This window comes from Daphnia magna, linkage group LG8 (assembly GCF_020631705.1).
Source record: "Daphnia magna isolate NIES linkage group LG8, ASM2063170v1.1, whole genome shotgun sequence".
Taxonomy (NCBI): Eukaryota; Metazoa; Arthropoda; class Branchiopoda; order Diplostraca; family Daphniidae; genus Daphnia; species Daphnia magna.
In genome coordinates this window covers 9,868,629-9,886,197 of record NC_059189.1, presented here as the reverse complement: position 1 = coordinate 9,886,197, position 17,569 = coordinate 9,868,629, and the positions used below count along the sequence as shown (strand labels likewise).

Sequence of the window (17,569 nt, the reverse complement as noted above, 5' to 3'; positions counted from 1 at the left end):
AAAATGAATAGTGGAGAATGAGAGAAAGAAAAGAAATAAGGTGGAGGCAGGAGGAGGAATGAGGAGGAGGAGGCAGCCTTGTGTATAAGTTTACCGTGTGGGAGCGGGACCGGCTCCAGTGGCCCCCCAGAGCTGGAACCGTGAGCAACACGTATACACACGCTAGAATACATTAAATATTACATTAGATTGACTTACAAAAAAAAGACGGACACAAGAAGAAGAACAGGGAGAGCTCCAATCCCGAAAAGAAGAGAGAACAAAAAAAAAAAAAATCCAAAAGAGAAAACAAAAGTTTTTTTTTTTTTTTCTTTTGGAGGGAGAGAAAGCTCAAGAAAGAAAAAAAAAATCATTTTCAACGTGTGACTAAGGGAATTGAGAGGTTCTCTGGTACATCGTCGTTTTACTTGGAAAAACGAGAGAAAAAGGAAAAGGCGACATCAACACAAATTGTCTCTTTGCGGGTGAATTTAGGGCTCCCGCTCTCTTCCGTTGTTCTGTGTGTTCCTGCGCGAGTTCCGGTTTCTCAACAAAGGAATCGAAAAAAAAGTCAAGAAACGTCTCAAAAAGAAATGTCTCAGCGGTCAATAGTGCCGTCCGAGAAGCAAGTCCTGCTGTCCCAGCAGCGGACGATGGAGCAGCGTTCATCGGCATCATCGACTACCGTCCGTGAATCGCACACCCGCGGCCAAGAGACCCGTGTCGCCCAACAGACATTCACGTCGCAACAGCAAAGCACCAACACCACTCACAGAGGTTAGTTTTTTTTTTTTCCTTTTAATTTGCATTAAATTTGCATATTTTTTCTAATTCAATTGCGATTTTGTTGGATGCAAAAAAACAAAACAAACGTCCCTGGGTATTTTTCTAAGAGAGAATTTTTTTTTTCAAAATCGTGAGCTGGAATATTTTTGGGTGTGTGTGTGTGTGTGTGTGTGTGTGTAGGGGGGTGCGCTGTGCAGGACCCCAAAATAGATGCTGAGCTTCTTCCATCAGCGTTAGTCGAGATAAGCTTGCGCCGCTACCCATTGAAAAACGACTCTTTGCTGCATCTCTCCGGGAGAGTTAAGAGAATGTATGAAAAGATTTGAAAAAAAATCCCCACCACAAACACAAAAACAAAACAAAATGGCGAGATATCATTTCGTTTGTTTTTTTTCGCTACTAAATTGTTTCATTTTTCTTTTTTTTTGCTTCAAAAAAAGGGGAAAGAAAAAAGAAAAGTAGCGCAGCTCGTGGTGGGTCGTCATCCGATACTCTAGCGGAGAGGTGTATGTTCTGTTCAAAACCAGAGGAATAGTTATGTTTGGAGGGGAAAGAAAGAAGTAAAAAAAAAAGAAAGAACCAAAGACGGACACAAAAATCCCTGGAGCGCTATTTTTCTTTTTCTTTATTTTCTTTTTTTATTTTTCTCCCTCGTCTGTTTCGAGTCACTGAGAAAAAGCTCAAGAAGAAGATGTGAATAAAGACGGGTGGGATGGAAGAATCCGTGTTTCCTCCATCGCATCCACCCTCGGCCTGAATGACTGACTCTTTGCATCTAGTAGAGAAAATGGTGTCAAATCTGAACGTGAAGAGAGAAAAACAAAAAACACACCTGGGCTTAGGAAAAAAGAAACGAAACATCAGGGACCTGTGTAACGTTTCGTAGCTGAAGCTGAAAGCCAACAGCCGAACGATCTATGCTAATGACACGCATACGTACACACACGCACGCCGGGGCTCCCAAATCGTTTTTGAAACTCTCTTTTAAGGAGTTTGTTCGTGATGTCTTGCATCAACAGTGTAACACACGTAGGAGAGAGAGAGAGAGAGAGAAAAACCGGCGAGCAGCGCACAGACTCTCTCTTACACACAGGTGAGTCATACCTTTGACTTTAAAAGGTCAGAACGTTTCGCTAGAACCACCGAACGGCCAGCGACTAAAAGGGCAATACGTAAAGATCTAGGATGGAAAGGAAAAACGTCAGGTGGCCTGTCAATTTTGGGTATATTCTCTTGTCCATTCTGATGGATAACTTCCAACAGTGAAAGACATTTGATCTTGCAATTTTTCTTGAAAGTGGGAAGCAAAGAAGACGAGAGAAATGACGTTTTAACACGCAGTTGCAACGTTGCCTTTTTTATTTTTTTCGGTCATTGTCAGCATTTGAACGAGAAATCATTTTGCCCTTTTTGAGTATCAAAAGAAAATAAGCATTCAACGATAAAAGAGAGACAAGAGCAGAGAGAAAGTTGGCCAGCCAAATCCGATCCAGGTCGCAAAGAGAGAAGGCCATCCTTGAATCGAAAAGTTGGATGACCGTTTAAACATTACAAACCTGGGTGATCGTCGTCATTTGGCTTTTAATAATCATCGTAAAACAAAATAAAAAAAAACAACTGGGAAGATAAGTAAGAATTGAAAAACTAGAAGAAAGTCATCTTCTTTTCCGAGTGTAAACTTTGGTGCGTCTGCTGCACACGGGGAAAACAAGAAAATCCAAGACAATCAAGGAAATGTGTCTATACACCCCTGCTGGTACGACGTATAGAATAGTGTATATACCCTTGGCTCAGAGCTAAATTTATATATCACATCTACCAGCACACTGTGTGTACAAGAGAGAGAGTCTCGAAAACTTCACCCAGCTGAGAGAGCGTGTTCCAAAAATGGACACGAGAAACGCGAGATGGGGTCTCACTCTTTTCTTTGGGACCCTGGACGTGTGCCCCCTCTCTCTCAAGTCTCAATCACCAACGGCTTGCAGCAGTTCTTTTCTGTTGCTGCTTGGCTGCGGCGGGCCTCTCGTTGGACAACAACGATATATATATTTTTAACTTTTGGGTGACGAGTACTCGCTTTCACACATCCGGCCATCTTCGCCAACTTCTTTATACCGTTACGCAAGCATGAAACCACAACGACACCAACAACAACATCATTCTATATATTACCCTATTAATGGGAATTCTTCATTGGTGGGGTGGCCGGACGGATGAAAATGGAACGCGGATGTGCGTTCAGGCTGATGATTATTAGACTCGTCGTCACAAGAAAAAACCAAAGAATTTATTACGAGATTCCAATGTTGTGGAATGCCCATTGTCGACGCTGCGATCTAGCGGCCGTAGACAGAATCGCGCTCCTTTGCTTCCAAAGAGTTTCAAAAAACAGAGACTTGCAAAGTAATATGTATTGGAAAAAGAACAAGGATATTTTCTCTCCCCCTCCGAGACACATAAGCTGCCGCGGGCGCCATAGTTTGATCAGATGGCAGCCAAAACTAATAAACAGACACAGTCAGTGTGTGTGTGTGTGTGTGTGTGCAAGAGTCAGAGAAAAAGGGGAGCCAAGAGTAGTTGACTTGATGGGCTCACACTAAATTATTATCGATGGCAGCTGACAGATGTTGTCGTGGGGACAGTCATTCATTCCCCACTCAGCAAACTGTTGCTCGTGAACAACCAATCGAGCGAGGTAGTATATTTTAGAGTCTCATCCATCATTCTCCATTGCTTGAAATGCCTCCTCCACGCTCAACAGAATATGACTCAATCACTTTCAGCCCCCTATCGTGGACAGACATCTTCATGTCTGCTTTGAACATTTTTGCATACTTAATACTTGGAGAGCAAATTCATAGTCTACTTTCTTTTCTTTTTTTTTATGTTTTCATGTTACCTGATGTTTCTGACATTCATGTTCTTTTACAGTTCAGGGTGCTATGCTGCAACAGGGTCATCAAATTCAGCAACAGGGCCATCAAATCCAGCAACAGGGCCATCAAATCCAGCAGCAGGGATATCAACAACAACAGCAGCAGCAGATGATGCAAGTTTCTTTTTCAGCTTTCTAAAGAATTCATGTTGCTTATTGATGACTTATGGGTGTACTTAATCACTATGTTTGCACGTCATACAGAATGAGCGGTGGCCGACCGTCAATGGTCATGGACGGCTCGCCACCAGTCTTTGAGCAAATCTTTCGAAATGCCCGTTTCGCTCAGGGGGGCGATGCCTTTTTTGAAGGCAAAGTGACCGGCAATCCCCGGCCTGAACTGTCCTGGACCCGTGAAGGCAAACCACTCGCCACGGGTAAGTCCAATTTATCATCATTTTGTTTTGGTCTCGTTTTTCATCACTGCCAACTCATTTCTTCATCTACATTCTTCCAAGGTGGCAAATACCAAATGCAATACGAGCCAACTTCGGGCAAAGTTTCTCTACTTATCACTCACATTGGGCCTGGAGACGAAGGCGAATACACGTGCACGGCTGTCAACAAATTTGGCGAAGCCATTTGCACCGTTTACATCCAGCCGGAAGGACTCAACTTTCCTCAACATCTGCCAGACATACACGAACGCAGCGCTCACACTGAGCTGCTCTCTTACCAAACGAACGGAAATCAACAACAGCAAGAGCTCTACGATGTCGACTTTAAGGTGGACACGTTCGAGTACCGGCTGTTGCGCGAGGTCGAATTCCGCGAATCGCTCACCCGCCGCTCGCAGTTGGATCTCCATACAGAGACCGAGACCGAAACTGAGACGGATTTTGAGCAGCTTACCACACCACTTGCACCGCCTCAACTGGTTCAGCAACCCCGTAATACTAAGCTGCTCCAAGGCTCTGATGCCACCTTTCAGGTATGCACTTGCTCGCCGTTAAATTTGATTCCTCCAACATTTGAATGACATGTCAAACAATCGCACATTTTCAGGCCAAGCTTCAAGGCAACCTGAAGCCAAAGTTGACGTGGTTCATGAACGGCGCCCGCTTGAACCCATCACCTCGTCATCAGTTGACCCACAGCAACCACCTGGCGACGCTCAAAATTCGCAACGTCCAACCTCAGGATGCTGGACATTACACGCTGTTTGCCGAAAACGCTGCCGGATGCATCGTTTCAACTGCTTTCTTAGCCGTCGAGCCTTCCGGCGCCAGCAATGGATTCTCGCCAGTCGATAAACGCGCCCAGTCTCGTCCGGCCGCAGCTATGGCCAACAACGAAGTCACTGCCGCCAAAGTGCCCAGGACCGCTTCGCAAGAACGTCCCGGAAACGATGCCGTCGTCATGGAAACTGGCGAACCGAGTGGAAAAGCTCTACCCCCGCAGTTTGTCCGCGTTCCGGCTGACCAGGAAGTGGGAGAAGGCAAAATGGTCCGTTTTGATTGCCGTATCACCGGCCGTCCCTACCCCGACGTCTTGTGGTACCTCAACGGCCACCAGATCCTCGACGATGCGACGCATAAAATTTTGGTCAACGAATCTGGCAACCACGCCTTGATGATTACTGGCGCCGGCCTCAACGATTCTGGAGTCATCCAGTGTGTGGCCCGCAACAAAGGTGGCGAGGCCAGTTTCCAAGTCCGGCTATCGGTGATCGAACGCGAGCAAGTCGTCGCTCCGAAATTCGTCGAACGGTTCACCACCGTTCACGTCAAAGAAGGCGAGCCCGTTAGTCTGCACGCCCGCGCAATTGGAACGCCCATCCCCAAGCTCACCTGGCAAAAGGACAGCGTTCCAGTCAGCTCAGCCGGACCGGAATTGTCTATTAGAAACGAGGGCGGCTACAGCGCTCTTGAGATCCCTTGCGTCCGTCTTGCCGATGCCGGATGGTACCAATGTACGGCTCAGAACGTTGCCGGATCGACTGCTACCCGCGCTAGACTCTTTGTCGATCAGCAAAAACTCTCTTCGGGCCAACCGAAAGCCATGCGTTTCCCCAAGCCAACGAAAGTCATCCAGCCACAGCCGGAACCCGAGCCAGAAGTCATTTATTTACGTCACGTCGAACGCGCGCGCCCTCAAGCGCCCCGTCGCGAAGAAGAGGAACGTGTTTATGAGGCGCCCATTTTCATCCTTCCGTTGAAAGGTAAAACGCCTTCCCTTTTTTTAAATGATTTATTGCGGCCGAAATAATCGAGTCTTTTTGTTTTGAAATTGCCGTACGCAGATGTGAATTTAGCCGAAGGCCAGCGAGCCTATTTCGAAGCCAAAGTGAATCCAGCCGGCGACCCGAATATGCGTGTCGATTGGTTCATCGATGGCAAACCTTTGGCGGCCAGCTCTCGTGTCACGGTTACTTACCGTTTTGGCTACATTTCTCTGCTGTTGATTGGCGTCATCCGCGAAGACAGCGGAGTCTACACTTGCCGCGTTAGCAACGAGGCCGGCTACGCTGATTCGAGCGCCACGATGAACGTCGGCCCGCGGGCCACCATTGAATCCACCTCGCAGCATCCCGAATCGCTGGAACAGATCCAAATGTTGGAAGATTATTCGCGCTATCAGCGCAACACTTCTGTCGAGGAGAGTTTGTCCGGCTCGCGTCCCGTCTTTGTGAAACCGTTGCACGACCTCGGCATCATGAACGAAGGCGCTTATGCCCATTTTGAGGCGCAAATTCAGCCCGTCAGCGATCCGTACATGAGGATCGAATGGTACAAAGATGGTCGTTCCATCACCGCCAGCTCGCGCATCACTACCATCTACAATTTCGGGTAAGGAAGAATATAAAAATCGATTTCTTTCATAAAATTCAGAATTGATTGAGGCTTTTTCCCTTAAACAGGTACGTGGCATTGAATGTAATGCACTTGCGCTCCGAAGATGCAGGCATGTACACCGTCAAAGCCATCAACCGTCAAGGAGAGGCTGTCAGTCAGGCCTCGATCCAGGTTGCCACACGTGGCACGGTCACTGGAGATTTGGGTATCCCAGAACAACAACGTTACATCGAACGTATTGAAGAATTGGAAGCGTATCAGCTGTCGCTGGCCCAGCGCGGTCAGCCGGAGCCTATCGAGGCTACGTCGCCACCCGAGTTCAAGTCGCCCATCAAAGATCAATTTGAAATTCGTGAAGGAGGCTTTGCACACTTTGAAGCTCGTCTTGAACCCATCGGCGATCCTAAACTGACAGTTCACTGGTTTAAAGGTAATTGTTTCTTTAAAAAAATGACAAATAAATCAAATGTGGAACAGACGAGTTCTCACGTCAACCGACACATTTATTCAATTAGATGGGAAACCACTGGAGGCCAGTTCTCGCATCACCAATTTCTTCAATTTCGGTTACGTCGCGTTGACTATCAAATTCATCACGGTCCACGACCGCGGTGTGTATACGTGCGTGGCCCGCAATGCGTTGGGTGAAGCCCAAACGACGGCCAAACTCACCGTCATTTCGAAGCAGGACATTCTGCTCGAGACGCAACACCCCGAAGGTTTGGAGAAGATCCGTTACCTGGAAGACGATTCGCGTTACGCTCGCAAGGAAGAGACTGTTACATCGGTCACCATCAAACCGCGTTTCCTCGGCCCACTGAAGGGAACCAACAAGATTGTCGAGGGCCAGAAAGCCCATTTCGAAATCCGACTGGAACCGCAAAATGACTCGACTTTGCGCGTGGAGTGGTACTTTAACGGCAAAGTCCTCATGCAGGTAATGAATAATATCGCCATTTTAATTGGCGTTCTTGATATTCATTTGATTTTTCTTTTTGGGGGGCATTTTCAAGGCGAGTCGCATCCACCTGTTCCACGACTTTGGCTATGTGGCCCTGGATATTTTGGATGTGCGATCTGAAGATGCTGGTACTTACACCGTAGTTGCCCGCAACGCTCTTGGCGAAGCCCAATCAGAAACCACTATGGTGGTGGAGACCCGTAGCAGCGTCGACACTACGTCGATGCACCGCGTCGCTTACGACAAAGCTCAGCGCTTGGAAGAATCGAAATTCCAGGTACGTTTGCCAATGCAAAAACAAGTGAAATTTGTGTGTAACGAGTTTCTTAAAAAACGCAGGAACCGCAATACGACATTGAAGAGATTTCCAAATCTCGGCCGATTTTTGTGATCCCATTAAGCGACCCGCATCCCGTCAACGAAGGCAACAACGTCCATTTGGAATGCCGTCTGGAACCGATGGGTGACCCAACAATGCGCGTCGAATGGTATTTTAACGGCAAACCGATCACGGTCGGGTCCCGTTTCAAGTCTTACTTTGATTTCGGATTCGTCGCCTTGGATGTGATTGGCGTGACGGCCTTGGATTCCGGCGAGTACACCGTCCGCGCCACTAACCATTTGGGCACGGCCCACACGTCGGCCTGTGTCCGCATCATCGGTCGTTCCGACATTATGACCGAGACTCAGCACGAAGGCGCTTGGGAGCAGATTCAAATGCTGGAAGATTCTTCGCGTTACAGCCGCAAACAAGTGGAAGAGATGTCCGTCGAGCAGATTCCGCTGTTCACCAAACCGCTGCACAACATCGAAACGGTTGAAGGCACCAACATCCATTTGGAGTGCCGTCTCATCCCAGTTGGAGATTCTTCCATGCGAATCGACTGGCTCGTCAATGGACAACCCATCCGCACTGGGCATCGCTTCCGTCCGGCTTTCGATTTCGACTACGTGGCGCTGGATATCCTCAGCGTCTACCCTGAAGATTCCGGTGTCTACACTTGCCGCGCTTACAACAAACTGGGCGAGGCTGTCACTTCCAGCAGCGTCCGCGTCGTTGCCAAATCGCAGTTGATACTCGAATCGCAGCATCCCGGCGGTTTGGAGAAGATCCAATACTTGGAAGACGCTTCGCGCTACAAGCGCCGTGAGGACATCGATGAAATCGTTGCCATCCGTCCGCGTTTCCTGTCCAAACCTAAACCGCAAGAAGGTCTGCGTGAGGGACAAAACGCTCATTTCGAATGCAAATTGGAACCCGTTCAGGACCCTAATCTCAAGGTGGAATGGTTCAAAAACAATTGCCCCGTCACCATCGGCAGCCGCTTCCGTCCCATCCACGATTTCGGCTACGTAGCGCTGGACATCATCGGTCTAATCGCCGAAGACACTGGCGTCTACACGTGCCGCGCTCAGAATGCCGTCGGCGTGGACGAGACATCGGCCACTTTGTCGTGCAAATCGTCCAAGCAGATCGTGACGGAAGCGCAGCGCGAAAACCTTGGCATGGAGAAGTTGCAATATTTGGAAGACAAATCGAAATACCATCGGGCCGAAGAATCCGAAGAGATTTGCACTCAGGTAATGAAACAATTAAAAAAGACAGTTCGTTTTCGGCTACTTAATCCGACCATTTGGCCGGAATGTTAACCTAAAAATAAAATCAATCTTGAATCAACTAACACACAATTTTTTGTGTATTATTTCTCTTCACTTATGATCACAACACCGGACACGATGATGATGATGATGATGACGGACGAATGATACCAGGCGCCAGTATTTACCACGTCGTTGAAAACGATCGAAATCAAGGAAGGCCAGCGCGCTCATTTCGAGTGCCGTTTGATTCCCGTTTCGGATCCCACCATGAGAGTCGAGTGGTTCCAAAACAACGTGCCGCTCAAATCCGGCTCTCGTTTTATGGAGACCAACAGCTTCGGATTTGTTGCCCTGGACATTATGTACGCCTACCCCGAGGATGCTGGCACTTATACCTGCCGTGCGTCAAATGCTTTGGGGCAGGCCGTTACCTCGTGCCAGTTGAATGTCCACTCGAAGAAATCCATCGTACGAGAGACCCAGAATCAGACGGCCTTGAGCCAGATCCAGTACCTGGAAGATACTTCACGCCAACAGCGACCCTCTGACGTCGACGACTCTACTACCCAGGTACCATATCATTGATCAGCTCATCAAATGATAATGTTGACGTCATCATTTTTGATTTTTTTTTAAATATCGATTCAGGCTCCAGTGTTTACTCAGCCGATGAAGAACTTGACTTTGAAAGAAAACCAATCGGCCCATTTCGAAGCCCGTCTCATCCCTGTTGGAGATTCTCGCCTCAAAGTGGAATGGTTTAAGAACGGAGTGCCTCTCCAGGATGCCAACCGAATTTCGACACTGAACGATTTCGGCTTCGTAGCCCTGGATTTGAAGTACGTCCGCCCCGATGATTCCGGCACTTATTCGTGCCGTGCCACCAACGAATTGGGTCAAGCCGTGACGTCGGCTACGTTGATTGTCCAGTCGAGGGACACGTTAGTCGTCACCGAGACGCAACATCAAACCGCTCTGGACAAACTCCAGTACCTGGAAGATACTTCGCGCTACCAACGTCAAGTTGAAGAGGATTCCGTCGTGACGGAGAAGCCCAAATTCGTGGCTCCGCTCAATGGGCCAACTAAATTGGTGGAGGGTCAAAACACCCACTTTGAATGCCGCATCGAACCGTACCCGGACCCCAGCATGAAGGTGGAATGGTTCCACAACGGAAAGGCTTTGTCCACTGGCCATCGTTTCCGCACCGTTCACGATTTCGGTTTCGCTGCCCTGGACATCCTCAGCGTCTATCCCGAAGATTCTGGAGAGTACACCATCAAGGCTACCAACAAGCTGGGCAGCTGCACGTCCACCCTCAGCATTGACGTATCGTCGCGTTCCGGCCTTATTACCGAATCGCAGCATCAAGCGGCTCTGGACAAGATCCTGTACCTGGAAGACGACTCGCGTCACAGGCGCATCGATGAAGTCGATTCTGCCATGACGGACAAGCCGTCATTCGGCCGTCCACTTTGCAATTTGAACCTGGCTGAAGGCCAGTCCGCTCACCTGGAAGCCACCCTGGTGCCCGTTAATGACCCGACGATGCGTGTTGAATGGTATCACAATGGCCGCCCCATCTCCCAGGGCCATCGTTTCCGCACGACTTATGATTTCGGTTTTGTGGCTCTGGACATCCTCTACGCTTACGCTGAAGATTCTGGAACGTACATGTGCAAAGCCATCAACGCCAACGGAGAAACTGTTACCACTTGCTCCGTCACGGTTGAAGGCAAAGCTGGGCTCGTCTTGGACACGCTCGATCAACAACGACTGACCAAAATCAACGAGCTGGAAGCTTACACGCGTCCGGCCAAGGAAGACGTTGAGCAGGAGATGCAGCGACCCATATTCACTACCCCGCTGCAGAACTTGGAGAACATGAAGGAAGGCGATCACGCCCATCTCGAGTGTCGCCTGGAGCCCATCAACGATCCGAAAATGCGGGTCGAGTGGTACGTCAACGGCATGGCCATCCGCACTGGCCATCGCTTCCGCGCCACCCACGATTTCGGCTACGTCGCCCTGGATGTCTTGTACACTTATCCGGAAGACACTGGCACCTACATGTGCAAGGCCATCAATGCCCTGGGCGAAGCTGTCAACACCTGCACCATCCAGGTGGCTTCTCGCAAGTCCATCTACTTGGATTCGCAACATCCGGAAGGCTGGGAAAAGATCCGCGCTCTTGAGTCGCACACCACGTCCCGTCCCGAAGAAGTGGAGGAGCCTGCCGGCCCGCCTCGTTTCATTACCGAGCTGCAGGGCACCACCAAATTGCAAGAAGGTCAAACGGCCCATTTGGAATGCCGGGTCGAGCCTGTCCGTGACCCCAAACTGCGCGTCGAAGTGTTCCACAATGGAAAGCCACTCCAATCGGCTTCACGTTACCACGTCACCTGCGACTTTGGTTACATTGCCCTTGATATCAAGCACGTCCTACCGCAAGATGGCGGAACGTACACCGTCAAAGTTATCAACGACTTTGGAGAGTGCAGCTCATCCATCGACATTGAGGTATCCATCCATTCGCAATCATTTCATTGAAATTGAACTGCAATTAATTGAATTGAATTTTTTTCAAATATTCACGACAGGTTGAGGGACGTAGTGGCCTCATCCTGGAATCGCAACATCCTCAAGGATTGGATAAGATTCGCGAACTGGAAGATGCCAATCGCTTCCGTAAAGAAGTCAACCTGGAACCGGTTCCTTTCCAGCGACCCGTATTCACTGCCCCACTGCAGAATTTGGAAGGCCTACTGGAAGGCGCTAATGCTCACCTGGAGTGCCGTTTGATTCCCGTCGGTGACCCCTCCCTCAAGGTGGAATGGTTCCGCAATAACCTTCCGCTGGAAGACTCTTCCAGAATCCAAAAGACGCACGATTTCGGCTATGTGGCGTTGGACATTTCTCACATCCGCGACGAAGATCAAGGCATTTACATGTGCCGGGCAACCAACTCTCTGGGCGAGGGCGTCACGACGGCCTCTGTCAGGATCCTCTCGAAGGCCAGCATCATGCTGGAGACTCAGCATCCCGAAGGTATGCGCAAAATACGCGAGCTGGAGGAAGGCAAAGCCCCGCAACGTGGACCCGAGTTGGACAACGTCTTTGAAAAGCCCGTCTTCACCACCTGCTTGACTGGTCCGGCTGAACTTCTCGAAGGCCAAAACGCCCACTTTGAATGCCGCGTCGTGCCCGTCGGCGATCCATCGCTCCACTTCGAATGGTACGTCAACGGCGTCGAGCTGAAGATGGGCTCCCGCTTCCGAGTAACCCACGATTTCGGCTACGTCACGCTCGACGTCAGCTCCGTCATCCCCGAGGATTCGGGAGTTTACATGTGCAAGGCTATCAACAAGGCCGGTGAAGCTGTTTCCACCACCGCCATGAAAGTGCGCGCTCGCGGAAGTATCCTGGGCGACGCTGTCCAGCCGCAGGCTTGGCAGAAGATCCAGTTGAAGGAGACGGAATTGAACCGAGCGCCCACTGCCTATGAAGACGCTCCGCTAAGTGAAGCTCCTCGATTCATCAAGAACTTGGTCAATCAGGAGCTGCTGGCTGAAGGTCACAACCTTCATCTCGAAGCCCAGGTTGAGCCCAAGACCGATCCCAACTTGCGAGTTGAATGGTATCACAACGGCGTCCAGCTGATGACTGGCTCTCGCATCCGCAGCACTTTTGATTTCGGACTCGTCTCGCTGGACATCATCGGCCTGCGTCCCGAGGATTCCGGCATCTACGTCTGCAAGGCGGTCAACAAACAAGGAGAAGCTGTTTCAACCTGCACCATCCGAGTGGAAGCCCACGGTTGGCTGCTGGGCCAGGCGCTGCGCCCTGAAGCGTTGGCCAAGATTGCGGCGCTGGAAGAGCAGCAAGTCCGCCAAATGGTGGAGCAGGAGGCGGACTTTGAGTCGCCCGTCTTCATCACTCACTTGAACAACGTCGAGTGCCGCGAATCGGAAACTGCCCACTTCGAATGCCGCGTCCAGCCCAGCAAAGATCCGACCATGAAAATCGAATGGTTCGTCAACGGCAAACCCTTGCCCGTCGCTTCCCGCTTCAACGCCACCTACGATTTCGGCTACGTCTCGCTGGACATCAGCCACGTCTACGCCGAAGACTCTGGCGTCTACACCTGCCGCGCGCAGAACGCCAAAGGCCAGGCCGTCTCGACGGGAACGTTGCGCTGCACCAGCAGAGAAAACGTCTACCTGGACACTCAACACCCGCAGGGCAAAGCTGGCCTGGAAGCCGTCCACGAAGCTGAACAGGCTTACTACGCCAAGTACCAGCGCCAATCATCGATGCCCGAGGCTAGCTTCCCCAAACCGCTCTTCATCATCCCCCTGCCCGAGAAGTTCTCGCCGGCCGAGGGCCAGCCGCTGCACATGGAGTGCCACGTCGAGCCTAAACAGGATCCCAAACTGCGCGTGGAATGGTTTTTCAACGGCAAGTTGCTGGACCACGGCTCGCGTTTCAAGATGACCAACGATTTCGGATTCATTTCGCTCGACCTGTCCGACGTCTATTCGAGAGATCAGGGCGTCTACACTTGCCGCGCCACCAACGCGGCCGGCGAGGCCTTTACCACCACCACCGTCTACTGCCAGGGCAAAGAGGGTCTCATCGAGGGCACTCAACATCCCAAAGGCGAAGCTGGTCTGGAACAGATTCAGCGATTGGAGGATTCTCTCATGCCGTCGACAGGTGGCGACGATGCGGACGAAGAGGGAAAAGCCCCCGTCTTCACGTCGCAGTTCCAGAATGTCACCAACTTGCTGGAGGGCGATATCGCTCACTTCGAGGCGACGTTGACGCCAGTCGGCGATCAAACCATGACCGTCGAATGGTTCTACAATGGCCAGTCGTTGAAATTGGGTCATCGCGAACGCACCGTCCACGCTTTTGGCATGGTCGTCCTAGAAATCATCGGCACAAAAGTCGAGGATTCCGGAATCTACACTTGCAGGTATTATTCGATAATTTTTGTATTCATTCGCTCAGAATGAATCAAGTGTTAACTGTATTTGTTCGTTCTTGCAACAGGGCTACTAACAAATGGGGCGTGGCTGAGATCAGCGTGACTCTTGAATGCGTCGACATGTCCAGCGGTCAGAAACCTGAATTTACTTCTCAGATTCAGAGCCTGGAGGGTCTCAAGGATGGCCAATCTGCTCATTTCGAATGCACGTTGGTCCCCGTCGGAGATCCCAATCTCAAGGTAGTTACATTTTGCGTAGACGACGCCGCAAACGCTTCATGACATTTCAATAATGTTCCCAATTTTTGTTACAGGTGGAATGGTTCGTCAATGGTCAACCGTTGCGTCATTCATCTCGCATCAAGACCGTCTCGGACTTTGGTTTCGTCGTTCTGGACATCGCCTACGTCCAGTCGCACGATTCCGGCGAGTACATTTGCAAGGCCAGCAACAAGTTTGGCGAAGACTTTACTCGCGCCACATTGCGCTGCGTCGGAAAGGGAGGTGTCTATTCCGACTCTCTCCAGCCGGACTCGCTGGCCAAGATCCGCGCCTTAGAAGAACAATCGCTGGGCGAGCCAGCTCCAATGGCCGCCGCCTCCGAGGCACCGAAATTCGTCACTCAATTGGCTGACATTGCCCGACTGGTTGAAGGTCAAAGCGCCCACTTTGAGGCCCGTCTGACGCCCGTCAACGACCCACTGCTGATGGTCGAGTGGTACTGCAACGGAACCAAGCTGCCAACTGGGCACCGATTCCGCACCTTCCACGACTTTGGCATCGTCATCTTGGATATCCTTTACTGTTACGAGGAGGACTCGGGTGTCTACGAATGCCGGGCAGTCAACCAGCTCGGTCAAGACAGCACCCGAGCCACGCTCAAATGCCTGTCAAAGTCCAGCCTCATCCTGGACTCTCAGTTGCCCAAGGGCATGGATTCGTTGCAGAAGATCCAGTCGTTGGAAGACAAGGAACGTCACGATGGCGCTGTTGAGGAGGTGCGCCGCCAAGCGCCCGTCTTCACGGTCCCACTCAACAATGTGGCCGGCTTGCGTGAGGGAGAGAATTCCCACTTCGAGGGCCGTTTAACTCCCACGGACGATCCTAAACTCAAGGTTGATTTTTGTCTTTTTAATAGGCCGTCGGACGAAGTGGCATTTTAACCGTTTTCATTTTCGCCGTTTAGGTCGAATGGTTCTTCAACGGCAAACCCCTGAAAACGGGTTCTCGCATCCGCACGTTCAGCGACTTCGGATTCGTCATTTTGGAGATTTCGCCCGTCTACCCAGAAGATTCCGGCGAGTATTCGTGCCGTGCTACCAACGACTACGGCGAGGCCGTCACTTCGGCTACGCTGAAATGCCAGGGCAAGCGCAACGTCATTTTTGAATCGCAACTGCCCAAGGGCATGGAACGCACCATCGAGCGCATCGCTGAGCTGGAAGGACTAGGCGGACGGCCAGCAGATCAAGCCCCCGAAACGGACACTGGCAAGCCACCCGAGTTCTTGAGCCAGCCAGGAGATCTTCTCCTACCCGAGAACGGCCTGGCTCATTTCGAAACGAAATTGACTCCCGTCGGCGATCCCAGTCTGCGCGTCGAATGGTTCCATAACGGCAAACCGTTGCTGGCCGGCTCTCGAGTCAAAACCATTTCCGATTTCGGCTTTGTTATCTTGGAAGTTACCGGAGTCTACGCTCGCGATGCTGGCCTCTACACCTGCAAGGCCAGCAACAAACACGGAGAGGCGTCCGTCTCGTGCACCCTGCAAGTCAAGGGCCGTCAGGGTATCATCCTGGAACCGCAGCTGCCGCAGAGCTTCAAGAGCGGCACCCAATCCATCCAGAAACTGGAGGAGAATCTCTACAAACGCGACGAGCCGGCCGCTCCGGCTGACGACCAGCCGAACCCGCCTCGTTTCGTCAGCGAAATCCAAGACCTCGACTTGGTCGAAGGACAAGCGGCCCACTTTGATTGCCGCGTCGAGCCCGTCGGAGACGCTTCCATGCGTATCGAATGGTTCCACAACGGCCGTCCGCTTGGCTCCGGCTCTCGCATCCGCATGCTGGACGATTTCGGCTTTGTCGTCCTGGACATTGACTGGACTTTCCCTCGCGATGCTGGAGAGTACGTCTGCCGTGCCACCAACCGTTGGGGCTCGGCCACTACCAAAGCCAAACTGGTCACCAAGGGCAAACGAGGCGTCAACACGGACTCGCAATTGCCGCAAGGCATGACGGGCGAAAAACTGCGCGACCTGGAACGCGGCCCAGTTGTTGAACGAATCCAGGAAGACGCCCCCGAAGCTGCTCCCCACTTCACTCAGCAACTCAAAGAGATGTCGATGGAAGAAGGTGAAACCGCCCATTTCGAATGTCGCGTCGAACCCAAGACGGACGCTAATCTGCGAGTCGAATGGTACCACAACGGCAAACTGCTTCAAAGCGGACATCGTTTCCGTACCGTCTTTGAGCTTGGCTTCGTCTCGCTGGACATCCTCTACGCTTATCCGGAAGATGCCGGAGAATACCTTTGCCGTGCCTTTAACCGCATGGGCGAGGCCACAACGAAAGCCAGTCTAACTTGCAAGAGTAAGTCCATTTTTAAAAATAACATTTCGCATCGACTTGAATCAATTGTATTTCTTTTTCCTTAAAAATCAGGTGTTCCAGCCATCATCATGCAGAATCAAATGCCGCGCGGCATGAAGAAATCCGAGACTCTGCTCCAGATGGAAGCCGCTCTCAAGAAATACACATCTGAAATCTTTTTAACTGAAGACGATATCTACGACGCTGATAAACGTCAGCCACCGAGGTATACCGACAACGGCCGCCTCATCAAATGCCTCATGATCCAGACTAAAAAATGCGCTTTTTTATCTCCTATAGATTCGTGACGCAGATCAAGGACATGTTGGAGCTCAAGGAGATGGAAATGACGAAATTTGAATGTCAATTGGCTCCGGTGGGTGATCCCAGCATGCGCGTCGAATGGTTCTTCAACGGCAAACCGTTGGCCTACAAGACCCGTTTCACTCCCATCTACGATTTCGGTTACGTTGCCATGAATTTCGGATGGGTCTATCCGGAAGACAGCGGCGAATACGTTTGCCGAGCCACCAACAAGTACGGCATGGACGAAACGCGCGCCTTCATCAAGACGACGGGCAGCAAAGGCATCATTTACGATTCGCAATTGCCCAAGGGCATGCAGAGTGTCGAGATGATCCGTGAAATGGAAGCCTCCTGGCAGAGGTATGTGCATCTCTTGTTGCAATCGTCTAAGAATGAAAGCTCAATGTTCGATTTGAAAACAGGATGCCCGACGAAAGGGTCGAAGCTGAAGTGCAAAAGGAAAAGCCCGTCTTTGTACTGAAACCAAAGGACGTCCAGGTGATGGAAGGCGAATGGGCACGTTTCTGCTGCCGCGTTACCGGCTATCCTCGCCCGCGTGTCATGTGGATCCTGAATGGCCACACTGTCATCAACGTGCGTATCAATTTGCTAAAGAGAAATGTC

General features: G+C 50.9%; 1 protein-coding gene across 1 annotated transcript in view; it reads left to right on the top strand.

The window, feature by feature from the left end:
* Nucleotides 1-106: 106 nt before the first annotated feature.
* LOC116929138 (titin) overlaps nt 107-17,569 on the top strand; it is a 63,011-nt gene continuing 45,548 nt past the window's right edge. The window contains 19 exon segments of the mRNA XM_045178140.1: nt 107-756; nt 3,697-3,814; nt 3,905-4,077; nt 4,159-4,631; nt 4,706-5,861; nt 5,943-6,489; nt 6,561-6,925; nt 7,011-7,432; nt 7,509-7,733; nt 7,796-9,037; nt 9,230-9,628; nt 9,707-11,578; nt 11,659-14,036; nt 14,114-14,288; nt 14,363-15,163; nt 15,235-16,639; nt 16,712-16,865; nt 16,940-17,305; nt 17,368-17,539. Coding sequence (XP_045034075.1) covers nt 573-756; nt 3,697-3,814; nt 3,905-4,077; nt 4,159-4,631; nt 4,706-5,861; nt 5,943-6,489; nt 6,561-6,925; nt 7,011-7,432; nt 7,509-7,733; nt 7,796-9,037; nt 9,230-9,628; nt 9,707-11,578; nt 11,659-14,036; nt 14,114-14,288; nt 14,363-15,163; nt 15,235-16,639; nt 16,712-16,865; nt 16,940-17,305; nt 17,368-17,539 — 12,627 coding nt within the window. The 5' untranslated portion in view covers nt 107-572.